Source organism: Dicentrarchus labrax, unplaced genomic scaffold (genome assembly GCF_905237075.1).
Source record: "Dicentrarchus labrax unplaced genomic scaffold, dlabrax2021, whole genome shotgun sequence".
Taxonomy (NCBI): Eukaryota; Metazoa; Chordata; class Actinopteri; family Moronidae; genus Dicentrarchus; species Dicentrarchus labrax.
The window spans coordinates 15,049,856-15,067,273 of NW_026136722.1; the positions used below are offsets into that span (position 1 = coordinate 15,049,856).

The window sequence follows — 17,418 nt, forward strand, 5'->3', positions numbered from 1 at the left end:
CAATTCAGCTCTTCAGATTACATTTCAACAACCCGTCCTAGTGTTTACTTATGTCTCATTTCTTTAAAGAAAATCACAAAGCACTGTAGCACTGACCATGCTTCATGTTATTAGTTTGAAGACTTCTGATTGTGGCTGATATCTAACTCTTGCTCCTACGTGGTGTGAATGCAGTTATCCCGAGTTGCTTTGGACAAAAGCATCTGCCAAATGAAAGTCAATATCCAATCGACCTTTTCTGATAACATCTCAACAACCCTTGAAAGCACTTGCTCTCATTTCTTTATAAAAAGAAATCTTGGATCAAAGTGGTGGACTGACTCTTATTGATTATTGGAGCCACATTGTTAGGCTAAAAAAAAGTATTGTATAGACTTAGGTTCCTATTTCTACATCTGATTTCTAGCTACTTCTTAACAAATACATGTTACACTGGAGATTTTGGCTTCTCCGATTCCAGCAGCACACCTGCAGCACATGCAAATCTGCCAGTACATGTCTGTACGCTGAGTCTTCAAACTGAGATGGAGTTTAACCTCTGCCAACAGTAACACAAGGGCTAGACGTTCAGACTGCATGACGGGCTGACATCACTGCTGGCTCTGGCTGCTGTTTGCACTGCAGCCCGAAGCTGCCCAGACCAAGACGACAGAGGCATTACGAATAGTGTAAAAATCAAGAATTAACACTCAACAGAAGGGAGAACACTGTACAAAAATACTGTATTCAAACTGCACAGACGGTCAGATATTATAAAAAAGCAGGAATCTTACACATAGTTTTTTACAAATCGTAAATGCTGCATTTTCTAAGTTGTAAAATGGACAAAAAATATCTACTTTAATACTAATCAATACACATACTCTGTGGGAAATCCAAATGTATAACACAACTGTTACTTTAAAGGTTATACAGAGTCACAGTGGTGGCTGAAGAAGTGAACATACCCTTAATATTTTTATATGTATCTTATTTTTTAAGTGTAACCCGCCTGTGTTATAAACAGTGACAAATAAGACTACTCTTGGGTATTCAGTTCACCCAAAAATACACACTGTCACTTAACGCCTGCTGCCTCACTTCAGGAAGTAAGGATCATTGTGAAATATAAGATGACAGTGCAGATTTCACAGTCAATACTGGGCCAGATATCGGGGTGAGAAAACTACATAATATGCATTTTGAGTGAAATATTTTCTTTATTTCTTACTCCACTCAATCCTGAAAATTGGACATCTATCTGTCATGTCCTTGCACACTACTGAAAGATGCGCATCAGAGGGGATTTCTAAGTGGGAGCACTCTGTATACCTGCATAGACCCCTGCACTACACCACTGCAGAGTCGCCTCAGCAATCCAAACTAGGGAACTCTAACCAAGAGGAAAGAAGCAGAAGTGAGCCTGTCCAACTCAAATGACCAAAGATTAGGAGTGTACAGGATGTTTAAAGACAGCGTACTCATGGCAACACTTCCCCCTGGTGGATAGTCTATCTATAAAGTAAAATATATAAATGTCTTATTTTTTCACATAAGGTCCAAATTCTGGATTCTGCTTAAAAAGAAATCTAGTCAACACTGAAGCAAAAACTGTGTGGTTGAAACTAAATGTGAAGTAATTCAAAAGACTACAATTAGCAGACACTCGTCAATTATTATGAGACTTCATTATGGCCCAAACAATACCTCAACCTTGTGCATTTTGTTTTATTTCATGTCTTACACGTATACTTGAAAACTTTTCCTGTTTCTCCTGAACTGCCAACTGACAGCCCACTTAACTGAAACACTTATATACATGTTTATTTAAGATTTGTGTTGTTTTTTCACTTCTAGGTCTAAACATGTGCAAATAATCCTTAATAAGTCATTATGGCCTGGGACAGCAGTGTACGTTTTCCTGTTAAAACAATATATACCAAAAGAGATACTGTACTGTTTAAGAGTCTGATGGCCTGGGGGTAGAAACTGTTAAGAGTCTTTTTGTCCTTGCTTTCACATTCCTGTAGTGCCACCCTGACGGCAGGAGTGTGAAGAGGCTGTGTTGTGGGTAGGAATTGTCCTTTATGATGTTGTGGGCCCACCTGATGACCCTGGTTGAGTAGATATCCTGTAGTGATGGGAAGGCTGCTCCGGAGACGCTGGAGAGCCTTCCTGTCCTGAGCAGTGTGGCTACCATACCAAACTGTAACTGGTGATGATGCTCTCGACTGTACATCTATAGAAGTTACCGAGGATCTTGGCTGACATGCCGAATATCCTCAGCCTTCTTAAGAACTAAAGTCTCTGCTGGGCTTTCTTCAGGAGCTGCTGGGTGTGGTGAGACCAGGTGAGGTCCTTAGCAGATGTGGGTTCCGAGGAATTTAAAGGTTTTCACCCTTTCTACCTCTGTCTCACCGATGTACAGTGGGCTGTGCTGTTCCCTCCTCCCCCTCCTAGGATTAATAATCATCTCCTTTGTCTTGGTTGTGTTCAAGGAGAGACTATCTTTCCTGACACCAGGCCACCAGTCCTGCCACCTCTCTTCTGTACGCTGCCTCCTCCCCACCACTGATCAGTCCAATGGCCGCGGTGTCGTCTGCAAACTTTATAATGCATGTGTTGGTCTGGGGGGACACACAGTCGTAGGTAAAGAGCGTGTAAAGCAACGGACTTAGCACGCAGCCACGGGGGGTCCCTGTGCTCACAGCTCTGATGCCTAATGTCCAGTTTCCAACTCTGACTGACTGGGGTCTGTCTGTTAGGAAGTTCAGCACCCAGTTACAGAGGGAGTGTGTCGGTCCAAGGGTGAGGAGCTTTTGAGAATCCCACTGGACCTTAAAGTTAATAATATGGGCCTCAAAGGCTTAAACATTTCAATATATGATATCGGTGTTCGTCTAATCTTGACGCAAGACATACCAAAAAGGACTTAAAATAACAGGCGATGAATACATTATTTAAAAAAGCAAATAAACTGAGCAGCAGGTGCTTTCAGTGACCGACTGTAAGGACTCACTCTTTCTCTCCTGCTCTCAGCTGAAACCAAAAATGAAAGCAAACACAGGTTGTGTCAAAAACTTTATGCCCTCTCCATTAATGTGTGAGATTAATCAGCCCTCTGTTGTTATTTCAGGCTGAATGTCCTTAACAGCAACCAACACTCCTCCTCCCCCCCAAATCCCCTACCTCTTCGTCAGATAACGGCCCGCCTTTTCACTTGACCAAATATAAACTTTCTTGGCGCAGCGACAGGCTGAAATGGGGAGGAGTCTGACACACTGAGTTCAGTTCAGGACAGACTGAAGGACAAACAAGCAGGAGGGAGGAAGAAATTTCAACGTTTTTTTTTTGCCACAAAAATATCAAAATATTAAAGCATACTGCATATTGCCTGCCTGAAGAACAGTGAGTTTTTACCTGATTTTCTTGTATTTTAGTTAAAGCAGTTTATTACCACTCTTGATATGCAGCAACACTAGTAGGCCCAGCCTCAACTGCCTGCTGCTTTATGATATTGTTTGTTTGTAGACGGTTATAGGACAGATTTCTTCTGAAAATAACTTTATTTATGAGGAATATGTCAAATTTAAAAGGGCTGTGCAGAAGTTCTCTTTAGTTGTCTTTAGTCATTATTTCAACAGTGGTCTGTTGTGTGTTTTGGCTGAGTTTAAAGTTTATAAAGGCTTACTGACACTAAAATAAATAGAATAAACTTGGGTCACGCTAGTTTCTTCATCTTTTTTTCCAGCTGCATTAAAATAAGGATTAAAAAATATAATAAACTGCAAATGTTTGTCAATGTTTTTCCTTTCACCTCTACAGATGTCTCTGTCTCCGGCTGCCTTGGCTGCTCGTCGAGTGTTTGCTGCTGCGTCACACTCGAGCCACGAGGGAGGAGGTCAGTGTGTCTTTACTGAAACTCTCAACCAAACACAACCAAAAAGCATCAAAAAGCCTCCAGATTCAGAGCTCCTGCATGCAACTGCACCCGAGTCACGTACAGTCGGAGCATTTTTAGTTGAACATTAACTGATATGTCTGCAGAGTTGGCTGCCGTCGTGCATTCATGCTCTTTGGCAAATCATCAGGAATTATGTTTTATTACTGATATGGACTCTGTATAGACAGCTGCTGTAACTAATTTTTCCCACTCTCCGCATGCGCTACTTAGTGCTTCGGTCATGTACTTTCACTGGTTGTGTTTCCCCACAGCGAGGACCTGGAAGATACTGACCATTGTGTTGGCCTTCCCTGGTGTGGCTGTCTGCATGGCCAACGCCTACATGAAGATGCAGGCGCACTCACATGAGCAGCCAGAATTTGTGCCATATCCTCACCTGCGTATCCGCACCAAGGTGACTCTCAAACGCCTGCACCCATGTACTCTTTTAGCAGGATTTACAAAACACCACTTCCTCCACCACTGAATAAATGGTCTGCAATGAATAGAACAGTTTTTTTCTCCCTCCACTTAACTTGTGTGTCAATGTCTCCTTCCAGAGATTTCCCTGGGGCGATGGAAACCACAGTCTGTTCCACAACACTCACACAAACGCTCTGCCCGACGGCTACGAGAGCTCCCATCACTGAGAGGATCGGTCACATTTCTCTGCTGTGCTTCCAATCAGCAGCGTACTTGGCTTAATTATACTGACCGAGGGGCCACGCCGCACCGCCATCGAGCGATGCACCCACACAGGAATAAAACCACTTTGTGCTGTATAACAATGAGTGCCATGTATTTTGTTTAATTCAGAGTAGTGCTCAATTTAATCAACCTCTCAAGACTTATAGAAAAAAAAATGTTCTACTTTAAGTGTCACAGCAGAATGGGCTGCTCTCTCTTATGGTGTCTATACACTACCACTAGGGGTAGCCAAAGACAGACTGGTTTAAATCTGGCACATATGAGCCTTTAAAGATTGAAAGCAGGCTGGTAATATATTCTGTATTTTTCTTGCTGCCAAACAATTCCATGAAAAGACCAAAACCAACAGTGAATTGATCTACTACCAAATACTGTCTGTTTCCATGAACATACACACTGTTTGTTTTATCCATCCTGCTGACCCACACACTCACTAGAGCACCAAACGTGTATGAATCCACTGCTGAAAATAATCCCCAACAAATGCACTATTTATTCATGTTTGAATAATGTTTGCTAAAAACTACAGTGCCCAGCTGTAATATCTGGCCTTTTGGTTTAAATCTAATTATATATTCATGATATTCATTCTAGTAGGAATCAATGAGCTTGAGGCGGAGAGCCACAAACAAGATTGTGAAGTTGGAAAGTATTGAGATGGACCAAAACATTGTTGGTTATGGTCTTTCATAAGAACAATGTAGAACATTGCCAGCTTACTGTGGCCGTTTTCTATATCCACACTCCCAACAAGAGAAAAACAAAAGCAAAAGTGATATTCCAACAATATATTCAGTGGCATAAATTAATATGGGACAGTTGGAATCTATACACTGTATATCTGCTAATCAATATTATCTCTATGTACAAATAAACAACTGGCTCCTAAACCAACCCTGATCATTCCAGTACTTCCAGCTAAATGACATTCATCAGATGCATTGCAGACATTTGCTTATTTGTTTCCCCAAATTAAAAAACAAAAAAAAACAAAAGAGGGAGAAGAAAAAAAAAAAAATCCACAATACAAATGTCATTAGAAATTAATCCAACAACGGTAAATTATGATACAATTATGTCATGCTGGGACGGGCTACAGTTTATATCAGATTACATCAAAACTAAATAGAAATTTTATGCTTCCAGTTTACGAAAATAAATCAACAGTCAGTTCTGTTAGTGCTGAAGAAATTCATACAGCATGTTTTTTTTTTTAGATAATAGTGTGGTTGTTGTAACCTGAACTTAAATTAATACAATGGAAACTTTTTCTAGAAGCTTATAACAAGCCCCTAAGTTGACTCTCACTTAAGCTGTGCTTTTTATATTCATGCCAGCGTCACTCAATAGTTCCCCTCCTTGCTCAGCTCAGAGCTTCTGTGGCCAGACTTAGTAGATCCTGTTTCAGAGTCTCTGTACAGTCGGCCTCTCTGGCAAGTCGGCGAAGGCAATCCCCGACGAGGGAGGAGGACAAGAAGGGCCGACGGCAGTCGTGACAGCCCAGCAGCAAAGACAGGCAGGTCCGACCCAGTGCTGGGTAGCTGTACCGCTGGGAAAACCAGTATACCTGGGGGAGGAGAGCAGCCAGGGTCCTACCACCTGACTTGGCTTCTGAGGAAGAAACGGAGTCCTGAGCTGCTGATTTCAGAAGCTGTGCTGAACTTTTCATCAAGTTCTTTGGTCTGAGCTTCAACTCTTCAGGATCCAATGATTTGTCCCCCACTGACGCACAGCTTGATTTGGAAACTGGAGTGACACTTTTGACCCTGCTGGCCTTCGGACCTGTTCCAGCAGAGGAGGTTTTCATACAGTCTGTCTGGTGTGGGGAACTGTTCGGTTTCCTCGTCTGTCCTGGTAAATGTTCTGTTTGTGCTTCACAACCAGTCAATTCTAGCTCAGATGTTCGATTGGCCAGGTTGTCCTCTGCGAACTCGAGGCCTTCTTGGTCCATCTTAGATGCAGCCTTGTCGGCGTTGTCCTCTGTTGGAGCTGATGCAGCTCGACTAGAAGCCTTCGTGGAGCAGGACAGGAGAAGAGACACACAGAGATCTTCCAACTCTCTCTGCAGCTCAGTCACCAAAAACCTGCACGCTCCAATCATCACCTCGCCTAAAGCGGTTTTCTGAAAAGCCGCGTTTCCCTCCAAGTGATGCTTTGTCTGCGTTTGGCAGATGCCCAGTCCTTCAAGGACCAATGTGTCCAAAATCTGACACTGTCCTCTCCTACTTCCATCATCACTTTCTCTTGTCTTTTCTGTATCCTTGGTGAGGCGACATCCATGCAGGTAGTGAAGAACTGGTAGCAGCATACCCGTGCTGACGTCTTTAATGCGGATGGCTTCTCCTGCATTACCCTGAGCTTCTCCAAATCCGCCTTTCAACAGAGCCCAAAAGTATTCAGAGCTGGCCCCATTCGTCCCCTCCACCCCGGCCACAGCCTCCCTGTTGGCTGGAATCTGAGTCCCGTCGTCCAGCAGCAAGAGGAGGTCAAAGTTCGAAACTCCGTAAGGACAGATGTCGGTCAGGCGGGGCTTCTTCGAAGGAGGGGGTAACATGCTGTCAAGTTTTCTGACTGACTGTGTTGTAATTGGGCTGAGATGTTTTTTGTCAAGCTCCATTTTGAGGCCACCCATCAGGGTGGACAGGCATCCAGTCAGGAGGGAGAAGTACAGCGAGTGGAGCTGAGAGGTCAGGCCTACATGCGGTGAATTAAACCAGTCAGAAAGCAACTTTCCACATTCAGTGGGGTTGTCTTCATCCACGTCATCGTCATCGCAACCAAGGGGCTGCAGAGCCAGGAGTAGTCCACTGTTGTCCAGAAGAAGCTTCTTCAACAGAGACTTGTTGCTGTTGGAGAAAGCATCAACAAATACAGTTTTTTAGATCACCTCCACTAAAAGAGAAGACAGAAAAGAGCCTTTTATGGCATTAATGTCATTAAATATTCAGATTATCTTGATTACTGAGCTCATATTCGTATAGATGCACTACTCACCTGCAGATCAATGGCAGAGACAGCGCACAGTTCATCTTGTCAGACTCAGACCCTGACAGCATCACATGGGCAAGAACCCCGGAGCCAAATCCAGACTCACACTGGACTCGCAGATTATTGAGAAGAGCTAGGCCTATAGGGGCAGTGCAAAGTTATAAACTGCTCTTGAATGAAATAAAAAAAATTACCCAATATTGTGTTTAATTATATAAAAGTTAGTTCTCAAGGATTGTTCATGTTAGAGGAAGGGATAAGTATTGAGCATCAGCCAGATGTGACCCTGATTAATTAAATATTTAAGCTTTGTATGTGAATTTCTTCATGAAATTGACATACAAAGCTTAAATATTTAATAAATTAACTTTTACTATCTATTACTCTCTACTACTAAGAACACAAGATTAATAAAATATAAATTATATCTAACATTTATCAGTGAACTTTTGCTACCACAGCTATTTTAAAACAGCTAGGAGATATATGGGTCGGATAATGGCACTTAGTCATTCTAAAGTTACTGTGTTATTATTGTTATTGTGTGATTGTGAGATCTTTATCTTACCAAGTTGTTTAACTTTGGCTTTCACTCGGTCCGTCTGCCTCTCCTCTGCCTCATATTCTCCCCGACTCTGGCACAGATGGTGACGAATCAGCGCGACTGAGCCGGTTCGGACCAGTGCCTGCAAACAGTTTGGGTTGCAGCTGAGTCGGCACAGCATACGGAGGCACCTGCTGCTGGGGTCCTGGTGCTGGGTGAGGTAGTAGAGCAAGCCGGACATGATGCCTGAGCTGACCAGAGCAGTGCTTGGGTCGGTGGCATGGGAGAAGCGCGACAGCAGCAGCAGGATGGGCGACTCGGGCGTCCAAGGTTCAGGGTGGTACGGGTGGTGGTAAGCCATCGGGCGGGGCAAAGAGGGAGGGGTTTCAAGAGTGACCTTAGTCAAACAAGCTGCTGAATGAACACGCTGCCTCCTTCTGTGAGGGGATGAGAACTTTGATGGAGAGACTGGTGTTTGGGTTGTTTTAGTGGGAGAGGAGATAGTGGGCTGGGTTTGGGGTGTGAGTAGACTGGGAGGTTGAGGACTAGAGGGAGGCGGATCGGTGATTTTCAGTGAGGGTGACTGGGCCGAAGAGGACACAGCGGGAGGCTGAGCTGCTTTTTTAGAAGTGGAAGAGGCCGTCGAGTTGGAGGAAGAAGAGTTTTTAAGAGAGGACAGGGAATCCGGATTTGGGGAGGAGGTCTGAGGGGATGAAGACGGTGGCATCTGAAGACTACCCCATTCCCCTTCAACACCAGAGGAATCCAGCAGGTCCCCCTCTGACGAGATCAAACCCTCAGACACCAACCAGGACCTGAACACAGAACAATAAACATGTATAATTATAAATAATAATAATAATAATAATAATAATAAAATGATTTACAGGGGAAATAGATAAACCTGCATTTTCCATACCTGAGACTTAAAAAGCTCGATGAACATAGACCTTGCTCCCTACCAGCTTCCTCCTTCTTGCAGCCCTCGGGAGCAGGAAAGTCAAAGGAGTCAAAACATGAGGAGGGCAGGAGCTCAGTGGGAGACATGCTGGAGGAGAGGCTCACGTCCATCTTCTCCGCAGATTGTTCCTCTCCTCTGGCGAGCTCGACCAGTCGCGCAACAAGCAGAGGGACCAGCCCGAGCTCTTGCAATTGCTCCATAGCAGCTTCATCGAAAACAAAGTCTACGCAGGCCAGGATGGCTAGTCTGGAAAGGGGATGGCTGTGATGTGTAGCCAAAAAGCCAATTAGCACCTCCAATCCGCCACTCTCCTTCACCTTGGCCCGGTTGACCGCCTCCTTGCAGCACAGGCACAGAGCCTTGAGGAAGACTCCAGACTTTAGTGGGTCCCTCTTGATCTCCTCTGTGAACTTCGGAATGACCCCCAGTGACCCCACGAGAGGGCGCAGGCAGCCTTGGGAGCACACGTTGGCCAGGGTTTTCAGTGCCAGCTCCTCGAAAGGTTTACCACTCTCCCCCGACGCCATGACGCCGAGCTGAGCGAGGACTCCAGAACGGGACACCTCCCTGGCGCATTCGACGCCACAACCACGGGTCAGCTCGTGGAGGGTCCTGAGCGCGGCACGCCTCAGCCCCTGGGGATATTCTGGAGCGATGAGAGGGGCAAGGGCAGATAAGGTCCCTTGGGTGAGCAGTGACAGGCGGTTAGAGGGCGTATCCGAGAGGTAGAGGAGAGCACGTGCAGCCGACTGAGCGCACTCCAGTTTAGGACAGGTGTCTTTGGGTGGAGCGGCAGTGGGGGAGGACGGGGCGGAAGAAAGAGACACACAAAGGAGGAGAAGGGGAACACCACCTGTAAAAAACAAGCACACAAAGTGTATGGTTATTAATCAAATAATATATCTCCACAAAAAGTTATGTGAGAAGAGATTTCCTATTTAAGGCACAAGTGACCTGAGTGTGAGTATTATTATAATGGTTATAATCAACATTAGAAACACTCCAATAGTCACATTTAAGCTGCAACTCATTTTGAAATGCGGAAAACTGCCAAAAAAGGATGCAGTCAGACCAATGAGCGAGACATTTCAGACTCACCAGCAGAGTGGATGAGTGCAGAGCTCTCTGGATCCATGGCCAAGTTTCCCAAAGCTCGGGCTGCTCGGTTCTGGACGGTCTCCAGGGCCACATTTCTCTTCAGGATGTCCACTAAGACAAGTCAACAAATGGCCATTAATTGTTAAAATACCAACGACTGATAAAATATTACAGCAAAACCCAAGTTTTAAAAAAAGTCCTCATAAGAAAATAAATCATCACTTACCTACAACATTTATTCCATCGTGCTTACGGACCTACAGTGAAAGACATTTTAAATTTTAGCATTTTTTTTTAAATGGAGGGTTTAATACATAAAAGCATTCAAAACATTCTCCATTACTCCTTTTATGTTACCTCTATACGCGTCTCCAGCTCGGTGCAACAGTTTGCCAGGATGCTCAGAGCCAGGTCCATGGTTTTCCTGGAGCAATCTGGGTGTTTGAGGAGGTCCAACAGGGGCCGGAGACCACCTTGACTTCTGAACCTGGCAATGCCAGCCTTGTCACCCTTGATGTGCTGAGTCCGGATAGCGACCAAGGCTCGCCACTGAGACACTCTGGACCTCTTGTCCATTTCTCTGCCACTGCCTGACTCAGCCTTGCCGTGCCCGTGATGATCGGCCCCTGATCCGGGTTTGGAGAGGTGAGCAAGGCACCAGGTCAAAGAGGACTCTGGTGATGTTGGGTGCCCCTCTCTGGAGGGTGGTCGAGATTGTTTCCAGTCACCTTGCACAGGTGAGGCTGCCATTGTCCCTCTTTCCTGGCAGGCTACGGGTTCAATTATCTTAACCTTTCCTCCTCTCAGTGTAGACACTTATTCTCCAGCCTGTGGAGCATCACTGGACGCTTCCAGTGAAATACTGACAAATTAAACAACATGTCCTTTTTCACTTTAAATTCCTACCTTGTTAACTCAGTTGACTCAACATGTGCTCTTAACTAGTTCCTTCCTTTTTTTTTTTTTTTTAAAGTTTCCACAATAACAACAAAAAAAAAAAAAATTATTTGCGTGTCCTACAGAAAACTACAGATACCAAGAAATAGGAAAAGTTGTACCACCTGACGCCGCACTTCCTGACGGGAGATGGAGTCCCAACAGCTCCGGTCCACTCCCTTAAAAACAGGCCTACATCGTGAGAAGGCCGAACAAGCGTTATTCTACGTAATGGACGTGTATTTGCTCAATGTGACACATTTTGGCCCATCAAATGACGAATTAAAACTCTATTTGATCAATGTTTTTTACCACTGGCCGAATAATTTTTGTGAAACAAAATGCAATCGCCTGTGTTAGCCGCTAACGCCATCTTTAGCCAAACAACAAAACAGGGGCGGTCGAGGGAGGGAGCAGGGAGTGAAGAGGTGGGTCGGTTAGATATATGCCGGGAGTTGTAGTTCAACTGACGCCGCCGTTCGTATTCCCCCTGGTGAATTCCATTCATTAGAAAAACTACATTCCCCTTGACAGCGAAAAACCGTACCTAGCGTTTAGCGCCTCGGAGCGTTTAGGGATTGTAGTTCAGTTAGTACGCCAGTAAACGGAAAAGCCCGTTGGAAGCAACTGAAACGGACTACAATTCCCGAGCAGTTATTTAACGTTGTTATAGTCATCGTTTTACTCGATGCGACAAAATGCATCGCTGCCTCCTGAGAGGTTGTTAAACTCCCCGATAAATACCCCACAAATAATAATAATTGAAATATGGTCTGACAACATGGAGGTACTCGAGACGATCGTGATTCAGAGTACTGAAGTGGAGGGAAAGGAAACGGTCGTGTCCAGTGTGGACACCGATAAAACCAAAGCAGGTTAGTACAACGTGAAGTTAAACCGCTTTCATCCAGTCATCGCATGAAGCGAGGAGGGCTTGATGAGTGCGCAGTCTATTGCGGTTATTAAAGCCATAAACTGTGATCCATACAGTGTCAGGTACATTAATGAGAGTTATATGTCGAATTGGTGTTTTAATCTGACAAGCTCATGTTCAATTTAATTAATAAACTTTAAAAAAAAAAAAAAAAACAGGTTAAAGGTTCAGTGCAAGGTCAAGATAATGTTTTAATTATGGGTTTGTTTGTTCCTCTCTAGAGTTTATATGGACCCTGCAGGCCACCTGGCACCTTGTCAACACCCGGCTTGAGATGGATCAGGCTTTCGACCAGCCGGTGTGCAAGAAAAAGAAACTTTGGGAGATGGTGGCAGAGAAAGTGAACGCCAAACTGAGGGAGTCAGAGGTCACCGACGTCACCGTGAAGGCGTACGAGTGTGACCTCAAGTGGAGGAACATGCTGGCCACGTACAGGAAGAACAGTGAGAGGGCCAAGAGGCTCGGGGCGGCCAGCGTCCACTGGGAGTTCTTCAAGGCCATGCACGAGGTCCTGGGTAAGAGCCGGGAGGAGATCGAAGCCCAGAGGAGGGCGAAGCTCAGCGGGACGAGAGTGGGCAAGGCCATGGCGAGCAAGAGGTTTACCCCCATCCTCCCCACGCCGCCCACGACGGCCGCCCCTTGCTCTGCCCGGCCTCCACAGGACGTCCTCCAGCTGTACATGGAGCTGCAGGAGAGGAAGATGAACATGTGGGCCCAGCAGAAAGCCCTGGAGGAGAGGAAGATAGAGGCCATTAACAACCTGGCCCAGGCCATTTCCAGCCTGGCTCAGAAGAACACTACACAGATATCAAAGGATGGACATTAGGGTCCTTTTGCTCTTACCAAAAACTTTCATGGTGCTGCATAAGGAAAAAACTGTTGGAGTATGTTTGCAAATATGTTTTTAGATTTGGTCTTGTTGGCACATTTTTACTGTTACAGTTTTTTTTGTCTGAATTCTGTAGAGCTGCATAAAGAGAGACTTCATGTTACATAAAATGGGACATATTGGACACAGACTCTTGTTTATACTCCGAGGAGACGACTTGCTTCTTCAGAGTCGTCCTTTTCTGTTGATGAATGGATTTAATTATCTATTATTTTTATACCAAGACAGACTTTGTGACAGAATTATGGTTGATTGTAGAGTAAGAAAACCTAATTTTACTCATTAATAAGATTAATATAGGCATCTTACCACCAATTATTGATGTCAAATGTCAACAATCTATACAAGAGTGTTATTTTTTGAATTGGCCCTTTAAGCAAGCTAATGGAAATGACATGATTACAACCAATTGTCAAGAAATGTCTTAAACTTCACATTTATATATTTATAACCTATTATTATTATTATTATTCTTAAGAGGTATCAAAAACAGTATTCATAGACACACTTTGATGTATTAATAACATACACTTTTGTTTTGTTGCCACACATTATTGTTCCAATAAACAATCCTGCAATAAATACTACATTTGTGAATGTTTTGTCCGCCTCCACGTTCACATTTGGTGGTGGGCAGAATATTAGTGGATAATTTACTGTTTTATCTTTTAAGTTTTACTAAAAGTAAAGAGTTATGGTACCTCGAAGCTCGAGCCTGTTGGCGTATAGTTAGATTTATTAAAGTTTACTGCCCTCCGGTGGTCACAGTGAGGAGCTGAAACACTACATTTTATTTGCGGTTAACAGTTTGAATATTAGTTTAATAATTAATATCTATGTACAACTCATTAATAGAGATTACAACTAAAGTGACAACTGTATTATCAATAATTGTATTAGCAGAAAGTTGTTTTAAAAATCATTTTTTCAAGATTAGTTTAACCTGGTAATATTTATACCAGTGTAAAGGTAGACATAACAGCATATACTTACATTTAATATTATTTATTAATGTACTTTTTTATTGTTTTCTGGAGCCTGCCAGCACTTCCACTCTGAAATATAATGGCATCCATTATTCTGATTACCTTTGCGTAAGTCTAATTTTAGGATTAAGCCTACGTCCATGTCAGAAAAACAAGAGAATTAAATCTTTTTTTATCAGTCTTAAAGTCTATTTGTCATCCCTATTATAGTAAACCACAGTAATAACTAAGCATTCCCCAGATTTACTATGGAAAACTCCCACAATGCAACCTATCCCTTTATTCTGATAGCAGCAATGATTATTATGTGTGTTATATATGCAGACAGACGCAGACAGACGGTTAAAATAAACCTTTTATATTACAGAACTGCTCATTTACATCTATAAACACAAGTTGTCCAACAGGCCTCGTCACATCACGCGCTATCACAATCACAGTTTTTCAACAACAGATCTGAGATGGCGTCACGTCTGCGTGCACCCTCGTCGTCCACCTCCCCCTCTCCCTCTCGGCTCACGTCTTCATCTTTCTCAACTTCCCCTTGAATCGCTTGTCCCATGTCCAAAAACACATTGTGCAACACGCAGGCAGTCAGCACAACAGCTCTGGCTCGATCGTAGTTCCCAATATCCAGATACCTGAGCCTCTGAAACCTGGCTCTCAGGTTGGTGACAGCCTGATCCAGGATGTGAAAATGCTCCTCCAGCGTCTTGTTGAAGAGCTCTTCTTTTGGTCCGAGACTTCCTGCGTACGGCGTTAAAATCTGAGGCGTGAGCGGGTATCCGGCTCTGGCCACGAGGCAGGAGCCGGAGGGCATCAGTTCAGGATGCTGTTTGAGTTTGTCCCTCAGAGCGCCGCCTCTGTCCACATCTGATCCTCTACTGATTCTGCAGTGCAGGAACCGGCCCTTACTGTCGCACACGAGCTGAAGGTTTAGCCAGGAGTCGGGGTGGGCCTCCTTCTTCATCCTCTTCACCTCAGGCACTGCGCTCTCCACATCATGTTTTCCTATCGGCAGGCGGATAGGGATGCGGATGTGTCCCAAGACTCCCAGGACCTGAGGGACGACTTGCTCCTCTTGTTCCTTCTCTGAACTGGCGAGTGGGACAAGGGTCTCTACAGCGTCTGCACCTGGAGATCAGAGAGGAAATACCCCCAAACATTATCATTTTCGACCCCCTTTTTTTCCCCCCACTCAAATCACTCAATCATCCAACAAATCTCCCACAAACAACACTGAAACTCAACCCACCGACTGGCCATCTGATCAGCGTCTCTTCCAGCGTGTTGATGCGCTCGCAGAAAGAAAAGAAGATCCTGTGGATGTTTCCTTTCTCCAGGTGGAAGCGACGAGACACCGAGCGGTAGCTGACACGCTCAGTGAGCAGAGTGAGGGACAGCAGGACGGTGTGGGACAGGGACAGGCGAGCTCGTCCGGCCATTCGAGCCCTGGATTTGGAGCTTTGAAGCAGGTCTGCGATGTGCTGATGAGGGAAAAAAAGAAAATAATGTTAACAGCGACTAACTTCTGTTTGTCTCGTGCTGATTGTTAATGGGTATACAGTAAAAACATTATATTCCAATTAATTTGACAGGTATTGCAGTTGTGATATGATTCACAATTAGAGTGGGAATTATCATTTTTGTATCACAAATTTAATATACGCTTCAGAAATTTAAAATCATGCTGATGTTACATTTTGCCCCCAAAATTTTACCAAACAAACATGTTTTCTTACATCTGGAGAACAATACTTCCTTATTGTGCTGTTTTGTTACATATTATACCTTTATCCCAAAAATAATTAGCAGCTTTTACAATTTGCATATTGCAGTAAGTCCATGTTGCAGCCCTAATAAATATCATTATAACCCCACACTCACTCTTAATGTCGTTGTTATAGTAATGTGTGGGCTAAATAAAAGTTAAAATCTATCATCCAACCATTACCAAGAGAAAACAATCGGGTATATGTCTCTTCCCCACCTACTGACAGATTAATAAACTTATTAAAAGAGCATGCAAACACTGCCAGTGTTAGTAGAGCAGATACCTGCACTGCTGCACTGTGCACAGGATCCGGTGGCTCCCGGGGCTCTGGTGTCTCTTCCTCCGGGGGACTGGATAGTGTTGTTGCCTGTAAAACCTGAGGCTGCACATTTGCTTGACCCTGCAGTAGCTGAACATACACGGCAGGACTAAGAGGAGGCTGACTTTTGAGCTTCGCTATCAGCTCAGCCTCCAGGATCTCCTCCACCGCCTGGTCCAACCTCTGCTCCAGCTCGCCCGGGGACAGCGGCTGCCACTCCCGCTCCACCATGTCCTGCACGGCTCTGCCCGCCGATAAAACACACTCACTCACGTCCATTTGTACCGCAGGAGGATAGGTGTTCGCTAAGGCTTAGTTAAACCATAAATCAAGTCGTTTTCTCCCTCCATGCCAATAGTTGATAAAGTTATTTGTCGCCGTTGGTAGCAACATGCTAAGCCAGCCTGCGAGCTATCGTACGCTGCGTTCAAGTGCCGTCGGAAAGTGCGAAGAAGCCGTTTGTGATACATTCAGGAGCAACTGTACAACGTAACACTCACGTTTGCAAAAGTGGTCAATTGTGACATTTCTTTTAACGTATGTTCTGCATCTGTATTCCGTTTTATACATATTTTAGTTTAGAGTTGAAATGTTGAAATAACGTACGTAAAATATTTATTTCAGCATCCTTTGCAGTATTGTCTACAAATGTTATTGTTTTTTGTTTGTATAAATGTATAACTGTACATATTAATCTATGCCTATTTTGTTGAACTTGTTCTGTTTATTTATGCTGTTAGTCTGTGTTAGCGAGGTAAAACCAGAGTCAATGTGTGGCCAATAAAGTGATTCTGATATGTTGTCCATTAATCAATTTTAAAACATCTCACCAGGAGGACGGACTGCAGTTGACAGTTAGCTCTTTGACTTTAACACTTGCATTTACCCAAATGTTGATTAATGTTGCATTGTCCAAAATAAAATTAAGTATTTATCAAGCAGAAATGGCATCCTCTGATTTCAGCCTCTCAAATGTGAAGATTTGCTGCTTCTCTGGTGTATGATTATAAAATGTATGTTGTTGGAATTTGGACTGTTGTTTTGGCCAAACTCTATCATAATAAATAAAAAGTAATTTGAAAAAGTCAACTAGGGTTCAGGGGTATTGTGATGGGCATTAATCTCCATTTTATGACATTTTATTGACCATATAAGTACTTAATTCTTCTTGGATTAATTCAGTTTTAATTATTTTCACTTACTCACATCACACACAGACAGCTGTCCTAGTTAAGTGACTTTTCAAACACATGTGGACATTGCTACCTTCTTTTTCTCCTTACTAGTCCCCGCAATATAAGCTGAAACATCAATTGATTGTATTCTTGCATGTGTTAATATGTTTACAGTCGACTACAA

At 43.8% G+C, this 17,418-nt stretch overlaps 4 protein-coding genes across 4 annotated transcripts; 2 read left to right on the forward strand and 2 right to left on the reverse strand.

The window, feature by feature from the left end:
• Positions 1–3,221: 3,221 nt before the first annotated feature.
• LOC127356091 (cytochrome c oxidase subunit 6A, mitochondrial) lies at positions 3,222–4,710 on the forward strand. Its single transcript, XM_051387536.1, has 4 exons — positions 3,222–3,387; positions 3,805–3,880; positions 4,195–4,337; positions 4,483–4,710. Exons 2-4 carry the CDS (start codon positions 3,805–3,807, stop codon positions 4,570–4,572), a joined length of 309 nt encoding a protein of 102 aa, XP_051243496.1. The 5' UTR covers positions 3,222–3,387; the 3' UTR covers positions 4,573–4,710.
• A 4-nt stretch (positions 4,711–4,714) lies between these two features.
• Positions 4,715–11,568, reverse strand: armc5 (armadillo repeat containing 5). Its single transcript, XM_051387531.1, has 7 exons — positions 10,579–11,568; positions 10,448–10,478; positions 10,222–10,332; positions 9,082–9,976; positions 8,187–8,977; positions 7,625–7,757; positions 4,715–7,476 (listed from the first exon to the last, which is right to left on the reverse strand). The coding sequence occupies exons 1-7, from the start codon at positions 10,969–10,971 to the stop codon at positions 5,994–5,996; spliced, it is 3,837 nt and encodes a 1,278-aa protein (XP_051243491.1). The 5' UTR covers positions 10,972–11,568; the 3' UTR covers positions 4,715–5,993.
• A 214-nt stretch (positions 11,569–11,782) lies between these two features.
• si:dkey-66i24.7 (uncharacterized) lies at positions 11,783–13,562 on the forward strand. Its single transcript, XM_051387534.1, has 2 exons — positions 11,783–12,032; positions 12,313–13,562. The coding sequence occupies exons 1-2, from the start codon at positions 11,846–11,848 to the stop codon at positions 12,915–12,917; spliced, it is 792 nt and encodes a 263-aa protein (XP_051243494.1). The 5' UTR covers positions 11,783–11,845; the 3' UTR covers positions 12,918–13,562.
• Positions 13,563–14,303: 741 nt separating this feature from the next.
• LOC127356088 (uncharacterized) lies at positions 14,304–17,327 on the reverse strand. The gene is made up of 3 exons (XM_051387533.1): positions 16,024–17,327; positions 15,222–15,453; positions 14,304–15,100 (listed from the first exon to the last, which is right to left on the reverse strand). Exons 1-3 carry the CDS (start codon positions 16,336–16,338, stop codon positions 14,385–14,387), a joined length of 1,263 nt encoding a protein of 420 aa, XP_051243493.1. The 5' UTR covers positions 16,339–17,327; the 3' UTR covers positions 14,304–14,384.
• Positions 17,328–17,418: the final 91 nt, after the last annotated feature.

Bases quoted from the DNA above. Each gene is read 5' to 3' on its own strand.
- armc5 (XM_051387531.1), bottom strand. From the start codon at position 10,971: ATGGCAGCCTCACCTGTGCAAGGTGACTGGAAACAATCTCGACCACCC. The intron at 10,479-10,578 runs GTAACATAAAAG...CTTTCACTGTAG, and splicing joins AGCTGGAGACGCGTATAGAG to GTCCGTAAGCACGATGGAAT. The intron at 9,977-10,221 runs GTGAGTCTGAAA...TGTTTTTTACAG, and splicing joins TGCACTCATCCACTCTGCTG to GTGGTGTTCCCCTTCTCCTC.
- LOC127356088 (XM_051387533.1), bottom strand. From the start codon at position 16,338: ATGGACGTGAGTGAGTGTGTTTTATCGGCGGGCAGAGCCGTGCAGGAC. The intron at 15,454-16,023 runs GTATCTGCTCTA...TTCCCTCATCAG, and splicing joins TGCACAGTGCAGCAGTGCAG to CACATCGCAGACCTGCTTCA. The intron at 15,101-15,221 runs GTGGGTTGAGTT...TCTGATCTCCAG, and splicing joins GCTGATCAGATGGCCAGTCG to GTGCAGACGCTGTAGAGACC.
- si:dkey-66i24.7 (XM_051387534.1), top strand. From the start codon at position 11,846: ATGCGACAAAATGCATCGCTGCCTCCTGAGAGGTTGTTAAACTCCCCG. The intron at 12,033-12,312 runs GTTAGTACAACG...GTTCCTCTCTAG, and splicing joins CACCGATAAAACCAAAGCAG to AGTTTATATGGACCCTGCAG.
- LOC127356091 (XM_051387536.1), top strand. From the start codon at position 3,805: ATGTCTCTGTCTCCGGCTGCCTTGGCTGCTCGTCGAGTGTTTGCTGCT. The intron at 3,881-4,194 runs GTCAGTGTGTCT...GTTTCCCCACAG, and splicing joins CTCGAGCCACGAGGGAGGAG to CGAGGACCTGGAAGATACTG. The intron at 4,338-4,482 runs GTGACTCTCAAA...GTCTCCTTCCAG, and splicing joins ACCTGCGTATCCGCACCAAG to AGATTTCCCTGGGGCGATGG.